This window comes from Primulina tabacum, chromosome 3 (assembly GCF_025594145.1).
Source record: "Primulina tabacum isolate GXHZ01 chromosome 3, ASM2559414v2, whole genome shotgun sequence".
In the NCBI taxonomy this organism is placed as follows: Eukaryota; Viridiplantae; Streptophyta; class Magnoliopsida; order Lamiales; family Gesneriaceae; genus Primulina; species Primulina tabacum.
In genome coordinates this window covers 11,633,270-11,650,070 of record NC_134552.1, presented here as the reverse complement: position 1 = coordinate 11,650,070, position 16,801 = coordinate 11,633,270, and the positions used below count along the sequence as shown (strand labels likewise).

General features: G+C 46.7%; 2 protein-coding genes and 2 pseudogenes across 2 annotated transcripts; 1 reads left to right on the top strand and 3 right to left on the bottom strand.

Annotated features, from left to right (window-relative positions):
* Window positions 1–463: 463 nt before the first annotated feature.
* Window positions 464–1,827, top strand: LOC142538416 (uncharacterized). Its single transcript, XM_075643738.1, has 3 exons — window positions 464–1,021; window positions 1,173–1,217; window positions 1,333–1,827. The coding sequence occupies exons 1-3, from the start codon at window positions 464–466 to the stop codon at window positions 1,825–1,827; spliced, it is 1,098 nt and encodes a 365-aa protein (XP_075499853.1).
* A 441-nt stretch (window positions 1,828–2,268) lies between these two features.
* On the bottom strand, window positions 2,269–7,244 carry LOC142540322 (heat shock protein 83-like; annotated as a pseudogene).
* A 146-nt stretch (window positions 7,245–7,390) lies between these two features.
* Window positions 7,391–16,596, bottom strand: LOC142540323 (septum site-determining protein minD homolog, chloroplastic-like; annotated as a pseudogene).
* Window positions 13,413–14,309, bottom strand: LOC142538415 (uncharacterized). Its single transcript, XM_075643737.1, has one exon. The coding sequence runs from the start codon at window positions 14,307–14,309 to the stop codon at window positions 13,413–13,415; it is 897 nt and encodes a 298-aa protein (XP_075499852.1).
* Window positions 16,597–16,801: the final 205 nt, after the last annotated feature.

The window sequence follows — 16,801 nt, the reverse complement described above, 5'->3', positions numbered from 1 at the left end:
AGTGGGCAAGCTATCAACTTTCAGAAATCTGGAATTTTCTACAGTAAGAACACTGAGCAAACTTTGAGGGAGGGATTGTCTAACATACTTGGGGTGGTGAACCCGCTACACACTGGTAAATATCTGGGCCTTCCTTCATTAATTGGTAGCAAGAAGAAGGTTGTATTCAGTTACCTACGGGAGAGGTTGTGGACGCGAATTCAAAATTGGAAAGGAACCTCTCTACTCATGGCAGGGCGCGATGTACTCCTTAAATATGTGGCTCATGCTCTGCCCACGTACTGCATGCAGTGTTTCTTGTTACCAAATTCCGATGAACTTCAACGAATGATGAATTCCTTTTGGTGGGGGGTCCAAGTCAAACGGTGCACGGGGGATTCATTGGATGTCTTGGGATAGGCTGTGTATACGAAAAGAATTTGGTGGGTTGAGCTATCGGAATTCGGAAGGCTATAACCTCGCTATGCTTGGGAAGCAAGGCTGGAAACTTATCAGGGCCCCTGATGCTTTATCTTCACGGCTCCTCAAAGCTAAATATTATCCGAAAAAGGGATTTTTGAATGCAACCCTAGGATCTAGTCCTAGCTTCATATGGCGAAGCATCTGGTGCTCTCAAGCTATACTGACACGAGGAACACGGTGGAAAATTGGTGATGGCAAATCTATCAACATTGGCACATATCCTTGGTTACGTGATCCTGCAAATTTCTATATTCAAAGAGCCCTTGATGAAGAGCACCGTGCCATGACAGTGCATGAGCTGATCGACGTAGACTTACATCAATGGAAGGCCACGACACTGCAAGCCATATTCGAAAAAAGGGATATTGGGGAAATCATGAAAATACCAGTACCAACGACTGCCTCTGAGGATATCCGATTATGGCATTTTAGTAGAGATGGCTGCTATACAGTTAAATCGGGGTATCGTCTCCTTATGACAAATATCGCAAATTCGAATAGTGCACAACATGCACCTGGATTATGGAATCGAATGTGGACAGTCCATGTACCACCAAAGGTAAAATTCTTCATCTGGAAAGCTGTAAAAACTGCAACCCGTGCAGGCAGAACTTGCTTAACGTCATATTGACGTACCTTCCATCTGCACTCTATGTGGATCAGGAAATGAGAATAACTGGCACTTGTTCATTGATTGCCCTTACGCTCAGGCTTGTTGGGAAGCTGTAAACATGGTGCACCTTGTAAATGATAAGGCAAATAACTCAGATTCTTTTATGCAATGGTTCTTCGGCTGTTTGGAATGCTGGCCTCATCACCATGTTCATGACTATATGGAGCATCTAGAAATACAGAAATGACAAACTCTAGAATGCGGCAGAAAGATCACCACGGGTTAATATAAAACTAGCTGTTGATCTCCTCAATAACTGGATAGAGGCTCGCAAATCACCCCGTGCCACACACTCTCAAATGAATGCACCTGAGGAGGAGCTTACTTGGAAAAGGCCACCAACAGGATTCATGAAATGCAATGTCGATGCGGCAATCTTTAGGGAGACGCGCTTGATTGGATATGCAGCGGTGGTTCGGGATTCAAAGGGTGAGTTTATGGTCTGTAGGATGCTCAAATTCCAGGGGTCAATTGAAGTACGAGAAGCAGAAGCAAAGGCGCTACTTGATGCCATAACCTGGGCCGCATCTTTGGATATGCAACATATTATATTCGAAACAGATTCGAAAACCGTGGAGGAGGCGGTTCACTCAAATGCGGTAGATCGCAATGAGCTTGGAACAATTATTGAAGAATGCTGCTCCCTTTTGTCAAGAGAACGTTACTACAAAGTTCACTTTACAAGACGGTAAGCGAATATGGTTGCCCACAACCTTGCTCGAGCGGCCATTTCTCACGCTAGTCCTTGTGTCCTCTTTGATGCTCCTAGTTTTATTTATGATGCTTTAATTCAAGATTGTAATGAACTTGTTTTCAGCTAATGAAATTTGATCGGTTTTGGGCTCAAAAAAAATAATAACTATTATTATTATTTTTATTACAACACAACACAAAACAACAGGAGAAAAAAAATTTCCCACGTGCATTTGTCGTCCGAAGCATGTAAATAAATGTTCTAAAAAGATTTACTTAGGTTTTCACTCCCTTCGTAGCCAATCCGATAAACCCTTAAGAGAGAGAGATGTAGTTCCAAACTTGCAGCAATAACCCTATAAATGGTGGTAGGGAGGTGGTATAGGAGACGCGGGGGCTCACCATCTCAAAGGGGGAACGATTTAGAAAAGGAAAAGAAAAGAGCAACCACAAAATCTACTTCATGGAAAACATCGAGTCGCCATACATAAGCAGTCTTACATGTATATTCATACAATTGAGATTTGTTACACGACATTACCAACGGAAAACCCAACAATCAGCTTATGAGACACCCATTACATTACCCGCAAAAACTTAAAACTTGACAAACATCAAAAGTCAAAAAGAAATTTTTGCCTATGCCACTAAGCCGCATCATTTAACTACTTAGTCAATCAACCTCTTCCATTTTGCTCTCCTCGGTTCCCTCTTCCTCCAAAGCTGGCATGTCCGTATCCTCGCCGCCATCATCCTCCTCAATGCTCAATCAATCCCAATTTCAGCATCCTGTGAATCCTCGAAGCAAACGTGTTTGGTTCATCCAAACTGAAACCAGAAGTCAAAAGGGCTGTCTCGAATAACAGAAGAACAAGATCCTTCACAGATTTGTCATTCTTGTCAACCTCAGCTCTCTTCCTCAGCTCTTCCATAATGCCGTTATCGGGGTTGATCTCCATAGTTTTCTTGCTAGACATATAGGAACTCATGCTACTATCTCTCAAAGCCTGAGCTTTCATGATTCTTTCCATGTTTGCAGTCCAACCGTACTCTCCGGTAACCAACACGCAAGGGGAATCGACAATCCTGTCAGAGATGACTACTTTCTCTACTCTGTCACCGAGGACATCTTTGATCACTTTGCACAAGCTCTCAAATGATTTCTTTTTCTCTTCCTTTTTCTTTTTCTCTTCCTCAGTTTCATCATCAAGTTTTAGCCCCTCTTTTGTAGCCGAAACCAGCTTTTTAGCTTCATATTCTTTTAGCTGTCCGACTGCGAATTCTCTACAGCCTTCTTGCTTTCGCCAGTGATGTAGTATATATCCTTCTGACCTTCTTTCATCCTAGTTACATAGTCTTTCAGGCTGGTCAGTTCATCACCGCTTTTGGTAGAATAATATCTGAGCAGATCAGCTAGTTTGGATCTGTTTTGGCTGTCTTCATGGATACCCAACTTCAAGTTCTTTGAAAATGCCTCATAGAATTTATTGTAATCGTCTTTGTTCTCAGCTATTTCATTGAACATTTCGATGCACTTCTTCACAAGATTCTTCCTAATGACTTTCAGGATCTTGTTTTGCTGCAGCATCTCACGGGAAATGTTGAGAGGCAAATCATCAGAATCGACGACACCCTTGACAAAGCTGAGGTACTCGGGGATAATGTCCTCACAGTTATCCATAATAAAAACCCTCCTGACATAGAGTTTGATATTATTCATTTTCTTCCGAGTGTCAAAAGAGGTCAAATGGTGCCCTCTTCGGAACAAAGAGAACAGCCTTGAACTCAAGCTGCCCTTCCACTGAAAAGTGTTTGACAGCAAGGTGATCCTCCCAGTCATTTGTCAGGCTCTTGTAAAAAGATGCATACTCGTCTTTTGTTATTTCCTCTGGCTTGCGTAGCCAAATGGGCTTCTGCATGTTGATGAGCTGCCATTCATGAGAAACTTCTTTAATCTTCTTCTTCTTCTTACCTTTGTCCTTCTCTTTCTCCTCATCAACCTCCTCAACGTCACCTTCCTGTTCCTTCTTAGATTCGTCATCTTCTTCGTCGCTGATCTCTTTTTCAGTTGTCTTCTCAGTCCAGAGGTAAATAGGGTAGCTAATGAACTCAGAATGCTTCTTCACAAGATCTTTGATTTTCCTCTCCTCAAGGTATTCCAACTGCACATTGCACAAGAGCACACTATTAACAGCGACTACTTTGCACAAATATAGTTCTAGGTCCTATAATTTCATCATCAATTTAACACTCATCAAATCACCCTGACTTCAACGCGTTCAAGAATTCAACACCAAAAGTTACAAGTAACCACGATGATAATTACCATAAAAGAATCAATCATGTCTCCAAAAAGATTGTCCCCGTATACATTCTCAATTTAAAGAGGTGTTACTCTATATCACTGCCTGAATCGTAGACACAATTACCTGGTCTTCCTTCAAGAAGAGGGTAATCTTAGTTCCCCTGCCAAGTTGCTCGCCATCAACATCCCTGGTCACTGTAAATAATCCACCAGCTTGTGATTCCCAGATATACTGCTCGTCGTCATTGTGTTTGGTGGTAACAATGACTTTTTCCGCTACAAGGTAAGCAGAGTAGAAGCCAACACCAAATTGTCCAATCATACTAACATCAGCACCAGCCTGCAGAGCTTCCATGAACTCTTTAGTTCCAGATCTCGCGATGGTCCCAAGATTATTTACCAAATCTGCAAGGATGCAAAACAGAATCAACATTAGCACCTAATTTAGAATTTAATACAGTAAACGTTGATCTTAAACTCTATTTCCCCTTATCTCAACTTTCACAGAGAGGCAATTAAACTAAATAAGCGAATCGAACATTTCTACCAAAATACAACGACTACTTAAACAATTTAAAAAACAAAAAATCAATAAACTTTTCTTCCCATCCATCATCCCAAATCTTCCTCTCGTATAACACACAAACTCACCGGACCGCTCAGCGGAAACTACTACTTCAAAAAATTTCAGGATCATCCAGAATCAGATCATCGTGTAGATTCATTATCGTTCCTCGGGTATCAACACAAAAGCATCACACCACTTCCTGGGCCAAATCATTGGTACGTGACTAAAAATTTTCACCAATAAAAACAAGAAGACGATTATCAATACCCATACCTGCTTTAGTCATTCCGATACCGCTGTATATGATTGAAAACGTTTTATTAACCTTATCCGGTACGAGGCGGATAAACAACTCCGGTTGTGCATCGAGCTTGCTTTTATCCGTCAGGCTTTCGAACCTGATTTTATCCAACGCATCGGACGAGTTGCTGATCATCTCGCGAAGGAAAATCTCCTTGTTGCTATAGAAAGTGTTGATAATCAGGCTCAAAAGCTGGTTGATCTCCGCCTGGAAAGCGAAAGTTTCTGCATCGGCCATCCGCGCATCCGCCATTGATGAACAAAAGTAAAATGATGAACAAATCGTTGAAAATGAAAGAAATTAAGATCAAGCGATAGACAAATTTCCACTGGTGGTCACGAACGATGGGGTGTAGGGGTTTATATAATTGGTGAGTGATGTCGCTGAAATCGGTGATGTTAACTGGGAGGTCAGATCTTCGCTTGGAGAGCTCGGATCAAACCTTGATACACTGGCTGGGAGATCGGCACGTCAATCGTGGAGCTCAGATCCGGCACCTCGAAATCAAGAAACACAAACAAGAGTGTTAGAAGGGGGCCGGAAGGTTGTTCCGGCGTAGCCCCTCCGACGCTCAAGTCAGAGAATAGAAAACTGAGAGAGTAATGTGTGTGCTGAGAGAATGTGAATATATGAATTGAATTAAGAGTTAACGAAACCTGGTATTTATAGGTGAACCATAGAGTCCTAGTTTTGGTAGGTTTAAATCCTCAGAATCTTCGGAAGATTTGGTCAGATATTGCCAGATTTGATTAGATTTTAATGGGCTTTACCTTTCTGGGCTTTGATTTATGTGGGCTACGCGCTTCAATGTCTGAGTAAGAGCTCTCGTAGGTGTGAGCCCACCTGCCACCCGGACCTTGTGGGAGCTCGGCTCGGGAGCTCGGCAAAGGCGCCTCCAATCATCACGATATCAACACCAAGGAGATCGGCTCGGCTTCAAGCTGGGAGGTCGGTATGGGAGCTCGGCCATCGGAGGTCGGCTGACCTCTCTTATTGATGGAACTTCTTATATGGGAGGTCGGCTGGGATGACCTCCCAGGTCCTTCGAATGCTGGGCTCCCAACAAGATGGGCTATCGAGAGCGGGCCGAGCCCATCCTCCATCCGGGGGTATCACGAGTCCCCCCCCCCTCAAGTCGAGCTGACGTTGCAGACCAAAAGCTCGTGGTTGTATGAGCTCTCGGTGGCCCATGATTACTGATCTCAAAGCTTACTGATGCGCTAACCTTATATGACTAAGTGCTGATAAGTCCTGATGTGATGGGCAATAACCTCTAACCAAGCTTCTGGGATGTTCTGAGCTTAAGATGACCAAGCTAATGGACGTCCAGAAGAATGAAATCCTTCAGCTGAGCTTAGGAACTCTCAATGATACCGATATGTGGTGACGAAGTCCAGATGCTTCCCGATCTTAGAGGATTTCAGCCGTGCTGATCGGGAATGACCAAGTTATAGGGTGTTCTGACCCTAAAAATCGAGTTTTTCATCTGAGCTGAGCTTTTGATTGTTCTGAACTGGAAGACGAAGTTCTTAGCCGATCTGAATGACTAAGCAAAGTACACCCCCATGCGGAGTTGTGACAGAGTTCTAGTTGAACGGAGCTGGCACCCAGAGTCCCTAACCACATTGATTAAGTCGTCCTTACCCATGCTGAACTGATCAGGATCTGAGGTTCACAGTTTCAAGCCCTGCTGATTCCCGAGCCAAAAATGAAACGTCGCTGTCACCTGTCAGTTTAACGGCCAGCTTCACACATCCCGAGATGATCCTAGCCATCCACCTAATCTCGATTCAACGGTCCGATTTCCTCATGGTCCCTCTATAAATACTAACCACCCCCCTTCATTTCATTTTTCACTTTCCCATCGTTTCACCTCGGCTCCGATCTTCCAAAAGAATTCCTCATTTTCCTCAAACTCCCGCTCTCCCGATCTTCTTCAGTAGGTATTGTTTCATGGCCTCCCCCAACCGTTCTTCTAAGTCGACCTCCGAGGGGATCTTCCGAGAGGTGGATCAGTACGATCCCCTCACGGAGGTCGCCTCGGGATCAGGTGAGTATCCTGAGACTGTGGGGGTCAGCTCCCGCCTCGTTACTGGTGATGATGGGGCAGCCCTGAATCAGCTCAGTCCCAGTCACCCCGAGGAGCCAATCCAAGAGCTCAGCCAATTTTACCAAATCCACCTCGGTCAGTTTACCCCAAACGCCTTCCGTACTTTATGCAATTTCATAGTTCTTTTCAAAGCTTTAGGCTTCACACCTGACCCCCTTCTATTTTCCTATTTTTACCTCCCCAAGAGGTCAGAAGAGGGCCCCTTCTACTTCTCAGCCCGGCCGAAATGCCAATTCTTCGAGGGGGCCCCTTCCTCCAACAAGTTTTGGAAAAATCACTTCTTTTTTGTCCAACCCTCAGACTCATGGGATGTATGCTCTCGGTGGAGAGCAGCTCTCCCCGAGCTCCCTACTCCCCGCTCGGGCTTTCGCAAGACCCCCACCTTTCTCGAACCCTTTGGGGCAATCAGGGGTCGGCGTTTCCATACTCCCACCCTCCTAGCCGAGGACCTCTTGCGCTATTACGGGCTCAGCTCGGCCAAAGTCACTCCCCAAGGCAACGAGGGTATGGAAATCAGCTCGATCTTTGTTGACCCCCTCCCCTCTCTGTTATTCCTCTCTCTCTCTCTTTCTCTCTGTTTTTTTTTTTTTTTTTGTCCTGATTGAGCTTTGGTCTTCAAAGAGGCTTTCTTGAAGTCTGAGGAGTTTTGGGACGTCGTTGCTGAAAAGGCCCTTAACTTTATTTATGTAGGCTTTGATGGCGCCGTGGCCCAGTTCAGAGAAGCTGGCTATCCTCCAGAGGGGACCTCGGACGATTTCCTGGATGCCAAGAAGGTTGTGGAGACCCTCCCCCCTGATGTGTGATTAGTAGTCTCCAACCCCTTTGTACTGAATTTGTGATGCACTTAATTTATATTTTATTGTATTATGGGTATCGTCTCTAGTGGTGAGTCAGCCCGTTAATTTTAGGTCGGTTTATTAATAGTAAGTTGATGTCCTACCAGGAGAGGTCGGCTGGACTCTTAGAGCTCGGCCCAACACATAAAACCAATGAGGTCACACGGAGAGAAGTCGGCTGGGCTCTTGGAGCTCGGCCAAACACTTGACAAAATAATAAACCAATGAGGTCACGCTGAGAAAGGTCGGCTGGGCTTTTGGAGTTCGGCCAAACACTTGACAAAATAATAAACCAATGAGGTCACACGGAGAGAGGTCGGCTGGGCTCCTGGAGATCGGCCCGACACTTAACAAAATAATAAACCAATGTCACGCTGAGAGAGGTCGGCTGGGCTCTTGGAGCTCGGCCAAACACTTGACAATTGGTAAGATAAAACAGCGGTGAGCTCGGCTCGGCCATGGGAGCTCGGTCAGACACAATAATATGCCGTGAGAGATGAGCTCGGCCCCAGGAGCTCGGCATAATACTTGGCGACAACACTGAACCGTAAAGTTTATGCCGAGCTGAGGTGAGCTATGGGCTCCTGAACTGTCTGAGGGTGAAAACCCTTATACTTGGCGTAACCAAGATGAGGTGAGCTCCAGGCTCCTGAACTGACCGAGGGTGAAAACCCTTTTCATACTTGGCGTAACCAAGATGAGGTGAGCTCTGGGCTCCTGAACTGGCATGAGCTCTGGGCTCCTGAACTGCTGAGGGTGAAAACCCTTTTCATACTTGGCGTAACCAAGAAGAGGTGAGCACTGGGCTCCTGAGATGAGATGAGCTCTGGGCTCCTGAGTTGAGATGAGCTCTGGGCTCCTGAACTGACTGAGGGTGAAAACCCTTATACTTGGCGTAACCAAGATGAGGTGAGCTCTGGGCTCCTGAACTGGCATGAGCTCTGGGCTCCTGAACTGCTGAGGGTGAAAACCCTTTTCATACTTGGCGTAACCAAGATGAGGTGAGCTCTGGGCTCCTGAACTGCTGAGGGTGAAAACCCTTTCCATACTTGGCGTAACCAAGATGAGGTGAGCTCTGGTGCTCCTGAGATGAGATGAGCTCTGGGCTCCTGAATTGAGATGAGCTCTGGGCTTCTGAACTGCTGAGGGTGAAAACCCTTTTCATACTTGGCGTAACCAAGATGAGGTGAGCTCTGGGCTCCTGAACTGCTGAGGGTGAAAACCCTTTTCATACTTGGCGTAACCAAGATGAGGTGAACACTGGTGCTCCTGAGATGAGATGAGCTCTGTGCTCCTGAACTGACTGAGGGTGAAAACCCTTTTCTGCAATAATAATAATTTCTAACACAAAATGCATAATTTTATTAATATATTTGAATAAATCATTAAAATCTGACGTCCTTGCATCGAAAGTAAATGACAAAAAAAACTAAAGCTTCTAACAATATCTAAGCATAATATTTGCGGAGGTGATAAGCATTCTATGGCCTCTTCAATTTCTTCCCTGCCCAGTCTTCTAAGTAATAGGCACCTGAGCTGAGCTTCTCCACCACTTTGAACGGTCCTTCCCATCTTGGATCGAGCTTTCCGACCTTCTCTTCTTGAACCTTCTTCCAAACTAGGTCTCCAACCTGGAAGCTCTTCTGAATGACCTTCTTATTGTAAGACTGGGCTATGCGTCTCTTGTAAGCTTCCATTCTTATGGCCGCGGCTTCCCTCTTTACTTCCAGGAGATCCAAGTCTGCTGCTCGCCTCTCATTGTTTTGCTCATCATAGAATATTACGCGAGGTCTCTTCACCGATCTCCGCCGGAAGCACGGCTTCATTTCCATAGACCAGGCTGAAAGGCGTCTCCCCCGTGCCTATCTTAGGAGTAGTCCTGTATGACCAAAGCACGCTGGGGAGTTCCTCCACCCAATTACCTTTTGAGTTCCCAAGTCTGGTCTTCAGGCTCTGCACTAAGGATCTGTTAGTGACCTCCACTTGGCCATTGCACCGAGGGTAGGCCACAGAGGTGAAGTGCTGCTGGATCTTCATCTCTTTACACCAGGCTTGGATCCGGCTTCCTTGAAATTGTCTTCCATTGTCAGATATCAACTTCCTCGGGACCCCAAACCTGCAGACAATGTTCTTCCAGAGAAATTTGAGTACCTCATTTTCAGTTATCCTAGCCAAAGCCTCAGCCTCCACCCATTTTGAAAAGTAATCTATAGCAACAAGCAAGAACTTTTTCTGAGCTGGGGCCGTGGGAAAAGGTCCCACAATGTCGATCCCCCATTGGTCAAACGGACAGGCGCCACAATACTCTTCATTAGTGCAGCCGGTTGATGTTGGAGTTTAGCATGACGTTGGCAGCTGTCGCATGAGATGACGATGGCTAGAGCGTCTTTTAACATAGTGGGCCAGAAATATCCGGCCAAGAGTGCCTTTCGTGCTAGAAAGTAAGATCCCAAGTGATTTCCGCAACAGCCTTCATGAATCTCCCTTAGCACATAGTTAGATTGCTTGGGACCCAAGCACTTGAGAAGAGGCCGAGAGGCTGACCTCTTGTAAAGAGTTCCGTTGACCAGTATAAACCGAAGGCTCCTTCGCTTCATCCTGTATGCCTTTTTTGGATCTTCGGGGAGCACTCCATCTTTCATGTAATCCAATAACTCGGTGCGCCAGTCATTGTCTTCGAGCTCATGGGAGGGGTAGTGCAAAGAAGGACTTAGTTCTACTTGGACCACCACCTCTCTTGATTTCCAACTGTGGAGTGAGCTTGCCATTTTTGCGAGGGAGTCGGCTCCCTCATTCTCCTCCCTGGGGATCTGCTTAAAAACCAGTTCTGTAAAGAGTTCTTTAGCCGCCTCCACTGCTTTTACGTATTCTATCAGTCTTTCATTCTTGATATCATAGGATCCATTCATTTGGTTGGCCACCAGCTGAGAATCAGAGAAGATGTGGACCCGAGCAGCTCCGACTTGCCGTGCTGCTCTTAGACCCGCTAAGACCGCCTCGTATTCTGCCTCATTGTTGGATGCCCTAAAGTCTAGTCTCACAGCTAACTTTAGTTAATCCCCTTTCGGAGAGATCAATAACACACCGACTCCACTGCCTTCATTGGTGGATGAACCATCCACATATACTTTCCAAAGATCTTCTATATCAACATGCAAAGTCTCAGCAAGAAAATCGGCCAAAGCTTGTGCCTTTATTGCGGTCCTGGGTCCATATTGAATGTCATATTCTCCCATTTCGGTGGTCCATTTCACCAACCTTCCCGAGATATCAGCATGAGTCATTATCTTCCCGAGAGGACTGTTAGTGAGGACCATAATGGGGTGAGATAGAAAGTATGGCCTCAGTCTTCGAGCGGTTGTGACCAAAGCCAGAGCAAGCTTCTCCACAACTGTATATCTGAGCTCCGCTCCTTTGAGGGCATGAGAGATGTAATATACTGGGCTTTGTTCGGCGCCTTTCTGTCTGACCAAGACTGAACTGACAGCCATCTCAGTGGCCGAGAGATAGACATATAATGGTTCCCCTGAGGCTGGCTTGGCTAATATGGGGAGCTCCGCCAAATGCTTCTTTAGATCCTCGAATGCCTTCACGCATTCTTCATCCCACTCGAACTTCTTAGCTTTCCTGAGAACTCTGAAGAAGGGCAGACTTCGATGCGCCGCTCTTGAAATGAATCGTGACAAAGCGGCGATTCTCCCGGCAAGCTTCTGGACCTCCTGGAGATTCCCAGGAGGTGTCATAGATTGAATAGCTTTCACTTTCTCAGGATTGGCCTCAATTCCTCTTTCCGTTACCATGTATCCAAGGAACTTTCCACTTCTGACCCCGAAAGTGCACTTTTGGGGGTTGAGTTTTAGCCCGTAAGATCTTAGAGTGGCAAAGGTCTCGCGGAGGTCCTCTATGAGATCGGCTGAATTCTTGGACTTTATAAGAATATCATCCACATAAACTTCCACATTTTTTCCGACCTGAGCTGAGAAAACTTTGTCCATGAGCCTTTGATAGGTGGCTCCCGCATTTTTTAAACCAAAAGGCATCACCACATAACAGAACGTCCCTTCGGAGGTGATGAAACTCACTTTGTCCTGGTCTTCCTCTGCTAGAGGGATCTGATGGTATCCCTGATAAGCATCCATCAAACATAAGTACTGATAACCTGCGGTGGAGTCAACCAGTTGGTCTATCCTCGGCAAGGGGTAGCAATCTTTTGGACAAGCCTTGTTAAGATCTCTGAAGTCGACGCACATTCTCTATTTTCCGGAGCTCTTGGGGACCAGGACAACATTTGATAGCCATGTTGGAAAAAAGACCTCCTTAATGTGCCCTGCCTTAAGGAGCTCGTCTACCTGTTCTTTTATTACCTTGTCCTTCTCAGCACCAAAATGCCTTTTCTTCTGTTTGACTGGCCGAGCTTCAGGAAGTATATTGAGGCGGTGTTCCATTATCCTGGGGCTGACCCCACGGAGCTCTTGTGAGGACCAAGCAAATACATCAAGATTAGCTTTCAAACAGGTCAGCAGATCATGCTTAGTTCCGGGATCAAGATCAGCCGCCACTCTGATGCTCTGTTGGACCCCTATTTCTACTGTTTCTGGCTCCTCTTCTGATGTGAGCTGAACCTCTTTTTTGGAGGTCACATTTGGTTGGGTCACAATCATCCCCACCTCGATCCGAGATCTTTTGACTTCCTGCTTTACCTCATCTACATAACAACGTCGTGAGGATTTCTGATCTCCCCCTACGACTCCCACTTCATTCCCCACAGGATATTTCAGCTTTTGATGGTAGGTGGAGCTTACAGCTCGGAAATCGGCCAGGGCAGGTCGGCCAAGTATACCGTTGTAAGAAGAAGGGGCATCCACCACAGTAAAACATGTCATTTTGGTGATGCGGTACGGTCCCGTCCCTAAAGATAAGGGGATCATGATTTGTCCAATAGTTTGGACCGCATGTCCTGTGAAGCCAAATAAAGGCGTAGAGATATGATCAAACTCGAAACCTTCCACCTTCATTTGGTCCAGGGTTCTTTTGAAAAGAATATTAACTGAGCTTCCGGTGTCAACAAAGATTCTTGCGACGTCATAGTTGGCGACAGTAAGAGTGACTAATAAGGCGTCGTTATGAGGCGCCACAACACCTTTCAGATCATCCGGCCCGAAGCCAATGACGGGGTCGTCTTTGGGGGCAAGGTCTAACCCCAGACTCTCCAATCTCCGCCCATGAGCTTTACGAGCTCTGCCTGAATCTCCGTCGGTGGCGCCGCCCGTTATCATATGGATTATACCTCTGGTCGGATCACTAGCAATCTGCTGGACCTGAGGTCCTTGATGTCGCGGGGGGTCATCTCGACCCCCTCGGTTGGGTCGGTTCTCCCGGGGTTGTGGCCTCTGATTCATCCCAGGAGGTCCTCGATCCCTTCTATCATCTCGATACCTTCCTTCTGATCGGGCTAAGAGGTTCTTCATGTGGGGGTCTCTTTGCATGATCCTTTGGACCTCTTCACCCAATTTCTGGCAATCATTCGTAACGTGACCGTACTCTTGATGGAACTCACAAAACTTATCTGAGGGAGGTAAATGCGGCCCATTTCGGCTTGTTTCGGGCGCTCTAACTTCCTTCTTTCGTCGCAAATTGCCATGGCTCTTTCCAAGCTCATGGCCAATGGGGCATAGGGGAAGGGTGCAGGACCTCGACCCCTCTCCTCTATTCTCTCTGCAGGCCTCTTCCTGCTCGGCTCCACTTTCTCCTTCCCCTTATCCTTATCGCTGGGTCGGGTATCCACTCGCCTTTGCCTCTGTGCGTCTTCCAGGTTCACATATTTCTCAGCCCGACTCAGGAGTTCATCATAACTTTGAGGGGGTTTCTTCACCAAGGAGTTGAAAAATTGTCCCCCTCGAAGCCCCTGCGTGAAGGCATTCACCAAGGTTTCTGTTGTCGCGGCGGGGACCTCCAAGGCTGCACTGTTGAACCGCTTAATGAAGTCCCTCAATGAATCTGCATCTCCTTGTTTCAAACTGAACAATCCTAGGGAGGTCTTCAAGTATCTCTTGCTGGTGGCATACTGGTTTATGAAGAGGGCGCTAAATTCTCGGAAGCTGGTAATGGAATGTGGTGGGAGCAGATCGAACCACCTCTGAGCAGGTCCCACCAAGGTGGTAAGGAAAACCCGGCATTTGACCCCATCTGAGTATCGATGGAGAAGGGCAGAATTACTAAACCTCCCCAGGTGTTCTTCAGGGTCAGTACTCCCATCATAATCTTTAATAGTTGGCTGGCGGAAGTTAACGGGGAGGTCCTCATTCAGTATTTCGGGAGAGAGCGGGCTTTCCTTATCCAGCATAGGAGGTCGGCCTCCCATCTGCCTGTCAAGCCTTCTGACTTCCTCCTATATGGCTTCTAGATGTTCAGGAGGAGGATTAGGAGGTTGTTGCGGTGGTGGTGATGGGGCTTGATTCCGACGGAGGGCCTCGTCCACAGATCTGTTAATCAACTGGGCCAGTTGGTCTAAGCTAAGATCAGCCATTCTTCCCCCTTGACCCCATCTGGGACCTCGGTTATTGCCTTCGGTACCTCGGTTACCACCTTCATGGCCTCGACCCCCTGCGGGGCCTGTTCTTCTACCTGTTCGTCCCCACATGCCTACGTCTTCTCAGTTATTCCCACAGACGGCGCCAATTGATGTCGCTGAAATCGGTGATGTTAACTGGGAGGTCAGATCTTCGCTTGGAGAGCTCGGATAAAACCTTGATACACTGGCTGGGAGATCGGCACGTCAATCGTGGAGCTCAGATCCGGCACCTCGAAATCAAGAAACACAAACAAGAGTGTTAGAAGGGGGCCGGAAGGTTGTTCCGACGTAGCCCCTCCGACGCTCAAGTCAGAGAATAGAAAACTGAGAGAGTAATGTGTGTGCTGAGAGAATGTGAATATATGAATTGAATTAAGAGTTAACGAAACCTGGTATTTATAGGTGAACCATAGAGTCCTAGTTTTGGTAGGTTTAGATCCTCAGAATCTTCGGAAGATTTGGTCAGATATTGCCAGATTTGATTAGATTTTAATGGGCTTTACCTTTCTGGGCTTTGATTTATGTGGGCTACGCGCTTCAATGTCTGAGTAAGAGCTCTCGTAGGTGTGAGCCCACCTGCCACCCGGACCTTGTGGGAGCTCGGCTCGGGAGCTCGGCAAAGGCGCCTCCAATCATCACGATATCAACACCAAGGAGATCGGCTCGGCTTCAAGCTGGGAGGTCGGTATGGGAGCTCGGCCATCGGAGGTCGGCTGACCTCTCTTATTGATGGAACTTCTTATATAGGAGGTCGGCTGGGATGACCTCCCAGGTCCTTCGAATGCTGGGCTCCCAACAAGATGGGCTATCGAGAGCGGGCCGAGCCCATCCTCCATCCGGGGGGTATCAGTGAGATTTCTAGGAGGATCGATATGCAGGAGCGAGAGGAGGCAAATTCACTTGCTTTCCCGAAGCTTCTACTTGTATCTTGAATTTGTCAATATGCGATTCTTAGAGTCGCGTTTTGTGTCGCCCAATTGGCATTTCAAAATTTAGCACGGTTCCTACTATCCTGCTCCACCAGCCTCCACGCCGCCTGCTCAAACGCTAATCCTGCTAGCGCAGGCGGTTTATTCAATACCAACGGATACCCTCGATTTGTGCTCCTGATAACCTCGGAATCCTCTGGAATCACATCCAACAATGGCAATCCTAACATTTCCTGCACATCCAAAACTGACATCATATCCTCCCCCTTTATCATATCCGTTCGAACCCGATTCACAATCATCTTAATATCCCTAATCCCATCGCATTCAAGCAACCCCGTAACCCTGTCCTGCATCCCGCAGGCTTGTGATATCTGGTGTGGTCACAAGAACCGCCTCATTAGCAGGAGTTATGGCAGTAATAAACCCTGCATCAATCCCAGCAGGACAATCGATTAGAATGAAATCCGGGGGGCCTTCTTCGCGTGCTTTCAATGCTTCAACGAGCCAAGTCAAGGCCTTCCCCCCGAACCCTAACGGCAATTTCGACCGGGGTTTTGAAATACAAAGAAGCTCGAAATTCGACCATCGCTTGTCGCGAACAAGGGCTTGATCCAGGCGGCAGTCGCCATTGAGCACCTCGACAACGGTGTAATTTACACGATTCTCAAGCCCGAGGAGAAGATCGAGGTTCCGGAGGCCAACATCGGCGTCGATACAACTGCTGAGAAGCCGAGGCGGGCAAGCGACAGACCGATGTTCGCGGTTGTGGTGGTTTTGCCGACACCACCCTTTCCAGATGTGATGACCACCACACGGGGCGTTTCTCCGGCGAGTTGGGGTTTACGATTGTACTGTATGAGGGAATGGATGGTTAGGGATCTGGGTTTCTTGAGAGGTTTCCTGGAATGGAAGGAAAGAGGATAGAGTTCGGGATTGGTGAGGGGCTGGAGAGGGATCATACCGCGTGTTTTGTATGTGAAGAAGTTCAAAGCACAGTGGGTGCGGTGCAAGTGGTGAAGTGTGGCGATGGAGAGAACTTTCCAAACGAAGCCGGAAACGCAACTCTGTCAACTTATGGCGTGTTTGGTTGGAGATGTGAAATTTTGCCAAATCCCATAATTTAACACCACATTACAGATATATATCTTGAAAAAAAAAATATGCAGCGCTCACAGAAAATTGAAAATCAGTTTCAAACTGTATTGTATGGTTACAATATTTAATATTTTAAACTTTATGTTTTTTTTAAAAAGAATTCTTTTAGAAAAAATAGATATCAATTAATAGGTGACTAAATCTAATGAAGATGTGTCTGAGTCGTAGAATAAATGAACGATTAATGGTTAAGAG

Excerpts from the sequence above, each read along its gene's own strand:
- LOC142538416 (XM_075643738.1), top strand. The coding sequence starts at position 464 with ATGCTTGGGAAGCAAGGCTGGAAACTTATCAGGGCCCCTGATGCTTTA. Across the intron at positions 1,022-1,172 it reads CAGTCCATGTACCACCAAAG|GCTTGTTGGGAAGCTGTAAA; the intron begins GTAAAATTCTTC and ends CCTTACGCTCAG. Across the intron at positions 1,218-1,332 it reads TGCACCTTGTAAATGATAAG|AATGCGGCAGAAAGATCACC; the intron begins GCAAATAACTCA and ends GACAAACTCTAG.
- LOC142538415 (XM_075643737.1), bottom strand. The coding sequence starts at position 14,309 with ATGGGAGGCCGACCTCCTATGCTGGATAAGGAAAGCCCGCTCTCTCCC.